General features: G+C 46.8%; 1 protein-coding gene across 1 annotated transcript; it reads right to left on the bottom strand.

Moving 5' to 3' along the window:
* Window positions 1-1,063: 1,063 nt before the first annotated feature.
* LOC136480935 (uncharacterized) lies at window positions 1,064-3,693 on the bottom strand. Its single transcript, XM_066478355.1, has 5 exons — window positions 3,587-3,693; window positions 2,677-3,346; window positions 1,717-1,837; window positions 1,581-1,635; window positions 1,064-1,238 (listed from the first exon to the last, which is right to left on the bottom strand). Exons 1-5 carry the CDS (start codon window positions 3,691-3,693, stop codon window positions 1,064-1,066), a joined length of 1,128 nt encoding a protein of 375 aa, XP_066334452.1.
* Window positions 3,694-10,366: the final 6,673 nt, after the last annotated feature.

The following is a 10,366-nucleotide window of genomic DNA, read 5'->3' as shown; positions in this document are numbered from 1 at the left end:
ATCTGCTCACACCTACAGACATCCCTTTCTACGGGATAGTACCCGGCAAAGCTGCTATGCCACTCGGACAGATCTCGCTCCCAGTTACATTTGGTTCCCCAGATAATTACCGAATGGAGTTCATCAAGTTCGAGGTGGCTGACTTTGACTCATCGTATTACGCCATGTTCGGGCGTCCAGCTCTGGCCAAGTTCATGGCAGTTCCTCACTACCCGTACCTCTTGCTCAAGATGCCAGGTCCTAATGGAGTACTTTCTCTTTGAGGCGACTTGAAGCGTTCATATGACTGCGACACGGAGGCCATCCAGATTGCAGCGAAGGCTCAACTTGCACTTGAAGTACAAGAGATTGCCACACTTGTCCACAATACCAAGCCCGACGACATGGAAGTACCAACCAAGAAGGCAGGTATCATCAGAGCACCTGAGGACTTAGATGTTATGAAGATCGACCTGGGCACTGGAGATCCCTCCAAGACGGCGATCATCAATGCCCAATTCATCTACAAAGACAGCACCACAATACTCACAAGTGCTATCACCAAGCCAATAGGGTCATCAGCAATATCACGCTACAGCATCATAAGGACAGCCGGGGCTTTGGTGGCCCTCTCCTCGGCTGCCTCCTTCTGACGGTTGGCTTCACCGATCTGCGCCCGAAGGACCTGGAGAGTTTCCCGGTGCTTCTCTTTGGTCGTCTTCCACTCGGCCTCCTTTGAGGACTGCACCTCCTTGGTGACTTCGGAGGATAAGTCGGCATGGATGCGCATGGCCTGGTCTGACGCCTTCAGCTCTAAGCCCGGCGAGTAAGACTGTCATAAAGTTGGTACTCGGATATTCACACATCTCCTACTTTAAAGCAGCCAACAAATTAGCACGGTCAGAGGCACATACCTTAAGCTGCCCGTCGACGACACCAACCTTCTCAAGCATCCCGGCCCATGAAGACAAAAGCTCTGCAAGCTCTGGGCTATAGGTCTGGAGCCTGGCCCTGGGCTGCGGGATGTTCATCATAGGGTATTTTCCTACCCGGCTCACAGACACACCCGCTGCTGCCTCCTCCCCTAGTCCCCTTGACCAGCAGAGGTCTTTTCTTGAGGTTCTGGGGCACTCGGCTTCTGCGCCTGCGAGGCTGAAGCGGGGCCAGGCTTGGGCACGGACTCATTGGACGAGTCTTCCCCCGCCAGCTTTTCTTCACCTTGGGGTGGAGGACTCGGCGCTCGCGCCTCCACCGTTGGCCTGATAAAGAACACAGAGTTAATTATAGTTCTCCCGACTACGGCTAAAGTGGAGCAGAGCAATTGGTTACTCAATTGGAAGATGTCTTCTTCTTCAACGTGGGCATACTGAGCTTTTGGACGCCCGATGAGCGGCTAAACATAGCATCCTTCACCGGAGCTATCATCACGATGTCATCCGGTAGCAGGGTGGACTTGGGGCCTCCGCCGGGTGCACTGCCGTCACCTTGGGTCGGCACCCGAGTGCTGTGCATTTCCGGGGGCGGCATCCTGCAGACATGCTTTCAGTTTCCAAGTGTAGAAGATTACTTGTTTCAGAAAGAATAATCTACAAGCTCATTACTGGTTTGTCGACCAGGAAGTGTCCTTCTCCTGTTGCTCTTCAACGTTCTTACGGCCTATAGTCACAAGGACAGACTCAGAAGTGGATTAGCTCCACATAAATTAACATGCAAAGATACACGGATGGATACTCTTACCTGCCTTGGCAGTCCGGGAACGGCGGGCCCTCTTCGGCGACTGCTCGTCCTGTTCGGCGGAGCCGTCGGCATCCAGCTGGCGCTTCCCGCCTGTCCCTTCTCGCTTACCAGTCCGGGTAGGCTGCATTATGAGGTTTTCAATATTTATTTCTGAGTCACTACCCGGATCTGCTTCATTGCCAGCGGTACTCGGATCACCCAGCCCAGTATCCGTGGTTGCTTCGGCACTACCCCCAGTCCCCACCACCGGAAACGTCAAATTTGCCGAGTGTTTTTGTGTTTACCGAGTGTATTCTCTCGGGCACTCGGCAAACAAGTTCTTTGCCAAGTGTTGCCATAAAAACACTCGGCAAAAAAAAAACACTCGGTAAAGAGGAGGTTTGCCGAGTGTAAAAAAAAAACACTTAGCAAAGATGGGGTTTGCCGAGCGTTTTTTTTTTACACTCGGCAAAGGAAAAAAAATTTCTAGGAAAGAAAGAGAAGAAAAAAATGAAAAAAAATCTATACCGAGTGCCCAAATCAAGGACACTCAGCAAAGGAAAAAATATTTTTTCTCGAAAAGAAGGAGAAGAATTTTTTTTTTTGCCCAGTGCCCAGATCCAGGACACACGGCAAAGGAAAAAAATATTTTTTTTTTGAGAAAGAAGGAGAAGAAAAAAACTGGAAAAAAAATTTTGCCGAGTGCCCAGATCTGGGACACTCGGCAAACGAAAAAAATCTTTTTTTAACCCCCAGCGGACACGCCCTAGGTCTCCCTGCACGGCCCCCTCCCCTTCTCCGCGCACGGGCACGCGCCGCCCCCTCCCCGCGCATGCGCACGCGCCGCCCCCTCTTCCCTCTCGGCCCTGGCGCGGCCCCGCCCTCCCCTCCTCCCTCTCCGGCGCCGGCGCAGCCTACCCTCCCGCCTTCCTCTCTCGGCATGGCGGCGCTCCCCCTGCCTCTCCCTACGTGGCGGCGCACCTCCCTCCCTCCTCCACCGCCTCCACCAGATCCAGCCCTAGCGCGGGTGGATCCGGCGACGGTGGCGCACGGGGAGGCCGGATCCGGCCCCGGCGCGGCCGCCCCCTCCTCTCCCTCTCTTCCCACCATCGGCGCCCCTCCCCCTCCTCTCTCTTCCCCGGCGGTGGATCCAGCGTGGCCGCCCCCTCCTCTCTCTTCCCTGGCGACGGATCCGATGCGGCCGCCCCATCCTCTCCCTCTCTTCCCACCACCGGCACCCCTCTCCTCCTCTCCCTCTCTTCCCCGGTGGTGGATACGGCGCGGCCGCCCCCTTCTCTCCCTCTCTTCCCCGGATCCGGTGGCTGCCCTCTCCTCTCCCTCTCTTCCCCGGCGGCGGATCCGGCCCGGCTGCCCCCTCCTCTCCCTCTCTTCCCCTGATCCGGCGGCCGCGGCCTCCTCTCCCTCTCTTCCCTGGCGTGGTGGGTGGTGACGTGGTGGTGGTGGGCGGCGGTGGCGTGGTGGTGGTGGTCGGTGGTGGCTCGTGGCGGCGGCCGAGAAGCCGGGGAGCGGAGGCGAGACCCTGGGCACTAGAGATCCCTCCAAGGGCGCCTCCGAGGAGACTGACGGCGGCCGACGGAGATCGGCCGGTGGTGCACTACGCCAGATTTGCACATCACTGCCGGCATCATCACTGCCGAATTTCTGAGAACCGGCAGTGATGTACTATCACTGCCGGTTATGAGCTTGAAAATGAAAAAATAATTGGGGTTGGGCTAAAACCGGCAGTGAAGGACCACATCACTGCCGGTTTGTGGCTTGAACCGGTAGTGTTTTGGCAGGCACTCATCACTGCCGGTTTAAGCCAAGAGCCGACAGTGATTGGGCTCTATCACTGTCGGTTCTAGCCATGAACCAACAGTGATAAGCGTACAACACAAAAATGCTACAGCCGTCCTCTCCTTCCTCCTCTCTTCCATCCTGAGAATAGAGGCGCACGTTTGGACCCTTCCCTCCATTGTTGCGGCTGCTCTTCACCATGAAGCTAGTGCTTGGATTTTGAAGAATGGCTTGATCTTTTTGCTTTAAGGTTAGTAATAAACATCCACTCCTTTGATTTTGTTGTTTAATTAGCATCATTTTGATGGCTACATTGCTTGATTCTCATTCTAGTTCTTTCTCCATTCTAGAGAGCACTTTTCCAATTGGATATTTGTGCAAGGCTCAAATTATGGTGAATCCATCATCCAAAAGGTTGGTGTCTATGAACACATTCAAATTCCTAACTAATTATTCCATGGTGGTCAAGATCATCATTGCTAGTATGTGATGCTATAATTAGTTCTTAGAAGTACAGTAAAATAGTTGTTCTTCAATATTGTGCAATAATTGTTTTTTACTACAATTTTCAATTTACTGGGCTGGGGCTACCAATTTCAATTTTCCAATAATTAGTGTACAATAATGTTTTCCAAAAATGGTACTATTGAGCTACAATTGTTGTTCATGAAGCTCAATTTCTTATTAATTCTTTGTAATTACTGTCTCAGTATTTTTTGTGTAGAGATGGATTGAGAGTGGATGCATCTGTCCCGAACAGACAAGCGGTACATGCATGGCGTCAGCCAGTTTATCATCGATGCCAAAGCCCATGCTGGGAATGCGAACCCTGTCTTCTGCCCTTGCAAAGATTGCAAGAATCATAAGAACTTTCGTCAAATTGAGTCTATACGATCGCACTTGATTACCAAGGGGTTCATGCCAAACTATATGATATGAACTATGCATGGCGAGGTTGGTGTGAATGTTCTGTAGGAAAACGATGATGATGTAGACATGCTTGACATAGCCATGCACGATGCTGACGAGGAACCCGGTGTCAACACGGAACCTATGGCCATAGTTAATAATGTGTTTAGAAACACACTAGCTGATGACACCGAGGATAACGCTGGCATTTCTCAGCTGCTACGTAATGTAGAGACCGGATGTCTTAGTGAAAGACAGCTGAGAAAGCTAGAGAAAATGAGACAAGATGGCAAAACACTATTGTATAGGAATTGTCCAATTAGCAAACTGGAAGCCGACATCATGCTGTTAGAGTTCAAATCAACAAACGGATTGAGCGATAAAGGCTTCGATCAGTTGTTAGGTATAATAAGGAAAATGCTCCCAGAAAAAAATGAGTTGCCAGAAAAGACATACTTGGCCAAGCAAATGATCTGCCCCATCGGCCTCGAGGTTGAAAAAATCCACGCGTGTTCCAATGATTGCATATTATACCGTGGAGAAAAATACAAAGACTTGGATAAGTGCCCCAAGTGTGAAGCTCCACGGTACAAGGAAGGGCCGTCAGATGAGGGCACCAAGACCAGAGGAGGTCCCATAAAGGTCATTTGGTATTTCCCTATAGCTCCCCGGGTGCATAGGCTGTTTGCATGTGCAAAGGCAGCCAAGCTATTGCGCTGGCATGGCGAAGAGCGTAAGAAAGATATAATGATGACGCACCCCGCCGATGCGCATGACTGGAGGACTGTCAATACTATGTTCTTTAAGGACATCGGTGGAGAGGTAAGGCACCTTTGGTTTGCTTTGAGCATAGATGGGATGAATCCTTTCGACCAGGTTAGAAGCAATCATAGCACCTGGCCAGTGACGCTGTGTATATACAACCTTCCACCTTGGGTATGTATGAAGCGGTCGTACATCCAGATGCCACTACTGATCCAAGGGCCAAGACAACCTAGGAATGACATCGATGTGTTTCTGGAACCAGTGATCGATGAACTAGTGGAGATGTTTGAAAAGGGTGTGCCGGATGTTTGGGACGAGTACAAAAAGGAACATGTCATGATCAAGGGAGTACTTATCGCTCCAATCACCGACCTGCCAGGTCGAGGTTCATTGTCCGGAGAGAAGACCAAAGGCTATACTGGATGTGTTGAGTGCTTGGACGACACCGATGCGGTAAATCTGCCAAATAACTCAAAGATAGTTTATATGGGACACCGTAGGTTCCTACATAAGGATCACCCTTACTGCAGGAACAAAAAAGATTTCAATGGTACTATTGAGAAATGCTTAGCTCCAAAATGTCGAGACGGGCCTGCGATACTTCAAGAACTCAATAAACTGGAGGTTGTCCTTGGGAAGGTGGATAATGCAGTAGCAGCGCCTGATGGGAGCGATTGGAAGAAAAAATCAGTTTTTTGGAAACTACCTTACTGACCATTTTTTAGTGTACACCACTGTCTTGATCCCATGCACATCACTAAAAACATGTGCGCTAACACTCTTAACACCTTGATGGACACCGGGGGGACATCGGAGGATTCACTAGCCACACGCCTGGACATGCAACACTTGGGAATCAGGAAGGAGCTGCATTCCGTGGAGCTAGAGAATGGCTAGTTCAAACTTCTGGTTGCATCATGGACATTGAAGAAGGAAGAAAAGCGTGCACTTATTTCTTTCTTCAATGAACTCCAAGTCCTGATGGGCTACTGTGCGAACCCGAAGAGGCTAGTGAACATGAGAGAACTCAAGTTCAACTATAGCCCTATGAAGGCCCATGACTGACTTGTCATTATGACTCAGCTGCTCCCTGTTGCCCTACGTGGTATCCTCCCCCCAAAGGTCTGCGCCCCAATCATAAAGCTTTGCTCGTTCTTCAACATGATCTCAAAAAAGGTCATTGATGTGTCCACGCTAGAGCAGCTGCAGCGGGACATAGCCGAAACTCTCGTTAGGCTTGAGATGCATTTCTCACCGACTTACTTTGATATCTCATTGCATCTGCTCATTCATCTTGTTGACCAAATTAGATCCCTTGGCCCAATGTACCTGCATCAGATGTTCCCTTTTGAAAGATTGATGAAAGTTTTTAGGAGGTATTGTAGGAACAAATTTAGGCCAGAAGGGGGCATGGTTGAAGGATGGTCAACGGAGGAGGTCATTGAGTTCTGCACATATTATCTGGACATAAAAAGGGTCGGAGTTCCAGAATCTCATCATGAGGGAAGACTATGTGGCAAAGGAACGATCGGGGAGAAATCTATTACAGTAGATGACCCTGTTTATATTAGACAGGCATAGTTCGCTGTTCTCCAGCAAGCCGAGGGTGTGATGCCATACATTGATGAGCACAGGCAATCGCTGCAAACTCTATATCCGAGTAGGTCACGGGCTTGGCTGGATAAAAAATATAAGGAGGAATTTGTCAGCTGGTTGCGACGTTGCTTGCTTGGAATACAGTTGGATAATCAACTGGATGCCTTAGCCAAGGGGCCTTCGAGTACATATCTTAAGTACCAAGGGTATGAGATCAATGGATTCACATTTTACACAAAAATGCAAGATGGAAAGAGCACATACCAAAATTGTGGTGTTCGTTTTGATGGTCACAACGAAAACGGAAACGTGCAGGCGACATACTATGGTTTCATAGAGGAGATATGAGAGCTAGCGTATGGTCCATTGAAGGCAGCTCTTTTTCGCTACCTGTGGGTCCGACTCGAGAAAATCAATACTAACAGCGAAGGGTTCACTACCGTTGATCTCACTAAGACCGCATACAGAGACGACCCCTTCGTCCTTGCGAGAAATGTTATGCAAGTCTTCTATGCAAGGGACAACAAGACAAAAAGAAGGCTAAAAGTAGTCCTAGAAGGGAAAAGGAAGATTGTCAGTGTCGATGGACTGACGGACGAAGAAGACTACAGGGGCTATCAGAAAATACATCCATTCGGGGCGAACATACCCCTACCTATCCTTCAAGAGGGTGACGAACCTGCTTACGTATGAATTGATTACAATGAGGCCCTCATTGTTGATGCACCTAAAGATAGTTAGATTATTGTTAACTATATAATCATTATGCAGACGTTGTATCAGTAATTCGCACTGAATATTTAATTTATATTTTGTGCGCATCTCTACAATTTAATTATTGACTATGTAATCAAATATTAAGATGATGTTCACAAACACTATTATTTGATAATTATAGACCATTAATTAATTATCATAGAATTAAATAATCAAGACATATTTTTTGTGTTATTTTAGAATATAAACTAACTGCATTATTTCTATTAATAAATAAATAAAGAAAAGCAAACTAACCGAACTCCCTATCCTAGCTCAATAGTTAAGGCCACGCACTCTATACTCTGAGACCCACACTCAAATCCCAGGCGGGCCAAACTTTTTTGATTTTGCATTTATTATTTAGTAGTGCATTACGATGGGATAAAAGAAAAAAATAAAACAATTCTAACCGAAACTTCCTATCCTAACTCAGTGGTTAAGGCCACGCACTCTCGACCCCACGACCTGTGCTTGAATCTCAGGCGAGCCAAACTTTTTTATATTTTTTACAAAAAGGCTACGATGGCAAGCTCCAAACCGATAGTGTTTTTTTATATTTTTGTACTAAAAGATGGCAGCAGGGCCCTTCGCTACCTGTTTTTGGTTTTAAAACCGGCAGTGATAGCTTCTATCACAGTCAGTTGCTCAAACCGACACAGAAGGCCTAATTCACTATCGGTTTTTAAACTAAAACCGATAGTGATGTGTAGATGCTCCTCATATGCCAACAGTGCTCCCATGACCACAATAGTTGGAACACTGCTCCCACCTACCCCGACAACTTTAGTTCAGAAATAAAAATGTACCACGACTGCTAGCCCCTATAAAATAGCCCTCGGCCAGGACCTAGCCTCTCCATGCATATTGGTTTCAGCCAGGCCTTATCAACCATGATACAATGTTTTCCTCTCACAACAAACCACATATATCGTTATGCATCGTAGTCCACCAAAATGGTGCACACATGAGGTACTAGAAGAATGCTACTAAAGATAGAGCAACGCCGAAGATTAAAGATGCCACGAGGTTCACAGAGCCATCCATTGTGGTGCGCTCTGGATTATATGTCCAGAGAGACCTAGTGTGCTCTCAGCAATTTCCTATCCCAGGGCAGCATTGGTTCATTGGTGCGGTGCTGAGCTAAATCCGATGTGCTCTGGACTGTACCAAGAAAAAGGCCATGTATAGCAGAGGCATGGATTCATCGATGCCACCTTATCATCTCCAACCGGTATATCTCGTAGACCACCTTGATGTTGTTGTTTGACCCTAGTTGGTGCTAGAAGAATGCTACTGAGGTGGTCAAATTATAATGTGTTGATACACATTGATGGTAACATTGACCAGTACGCAAATAGGTCTTTGTTATCATATATGGAATTTTAGTGTAAGGTCTTTGTTATCGTATATGTAACTTATTTCTATTTTTTTTAATTTTTTGATGTAGTTCATTACTATCTAAATAAATATATCATTGTTGTTAAAACTTTCCCACTGTAGTATCTAAATAAATATATCCTTTACATATATGCACCTTCACTGTCGGTTCTATTTAGAAACTGGCAGTGATAGTAACTTTCACTGACGGTTGTATTTAAAAACCGATAGTGATGTCCATGCCCCCCTACATAAAACAAACTGCTGGCCACATACATCTATCCCACCCACCCACGAACTCTCTCAGTCTCATTTCTCATGTTTCACTCTTACTTCTCAAGACATCCACTCTCTCTCTACATGATTTGGTCACGGCTCCTGCATTTTTTAATGGTATTGATATGTTGTCTTCTCCAATATTCTATCTATATTCATTTGATCTATATTTATATTCATGTTTCTTTGCATTCTATATTTATATATATTCTTATTCCTTGCATTCGATCTATATTTAATTATGTTGCCACATTTTACTTGGAAGAATTTTTTGTGCATATATTTTATGTTCATATTTTTTTGCATTTTATCGATCAGGTGGTATGAACAACGGACCTCCCCCACTACAAGAACCAGGTTTCCACCCTAGCGATGAGCCATTCGCTCCTAATGTGGCCATTCCATGGTTCCCTGTTCCAGCTATTGTATGAAATATTTTTTAGCATCTTTTGTTTTTTATGCTAACAAATAAGTGTAATTAGTTTAATATCATTGTTGCATGCATATATATCGCAGACTATATCCCCAATAGATTGGCTGCGAACAGCACTTAGCTGGTTCTTTATCTCGGACATCGTCGAGAATATGGCATCTAATGCAAGTGGTCGGCTATGGACGTGTGAACTTAGTTTTTCCATCCTTGTGAGGGGTTCAAATCATCGGAACCATATCCACGGGATAGGAATACAGAGCCCGGACGTGATAAGCGCCCAATTAAGTGCCATGCGCATATGTTTAGAGGTATTTCGACATATTTCCTATGATGTGCCTGATTTCTCGCACTTCAAGGCACTTGCTTTGAATGTTGGTGATATCCTCGTCCCACAAGCAAGCGAATGGTTTGCGAGCTACAACCATGCAGATGTGGTAAAATGGTCACTTATACATGAGTTGTGGTTATTTGTTGTTTATTATTGTAATAACATTCTCTAATTTTTTCTTTTTCTCTGCATGCAGATTGCGCTCCGGGACCTTACCTATGCTGCATGTGGCTTGTGGGCCGTTCTAGACCATGCTACGGAGCAACTCGGGTACGATTGGGACTTCTGCAATGGAAACCTCAGCCAACTCACTATAGAAGGACGCCAGTACTGCATAAGGATTACTAACAGGGGCAGTGGTCGTTCAGTAGGTTACATCTATGGCTGACCTTTCTTTCGGTATTGTGAGCCACGAGAGAGTGCACTCATAC

The sequence above is a fragment of the Miscanthus floridulus genome, chromosome 9 (genome assembly GCF_019320115.1).
Source record: "Miscanthus floridulus cultivar M001 chromosome 9, ASM1932011v1, whole genome shotgun sequence".
Classification (NCBI taxonomy): Eukaryota; Viridiplantae; Streptophyta; class Magnoliopsida; order Poales; family Poaceae; genus Miscanthus; species Miscanthus floridulus.
Note: the sequence above shows the minus strand (reverse complement) of the source record. Positions and strands in the feature narration are given on the sequence as shown.

Bases quoted from the DNA above. Each gene is read 5' to 3' on its own strand.
- LOC136480935 (XM_066478355.1), bottom strand. From the start codon at position 3,693: ATGGTGAAGAGCAGCCGCAACAATGGAGGGAAGGGTCCAAACGTGCGC. The intron at 3,347-3,586 runs GTACGCTTATCA...GAAATTCGGCAG, and splicing joins GGCTGTAGCATTTTTGTGTT to TGATGATGCCGGCAGTGATG. The intron at 1,239-1,580 runs GTAATGAGCTTG...GTTCTTTATCAG, and splicing joins ACTTCCTGGTCGACAAACCA to GCCAACGGTGGAGGCGCGAG.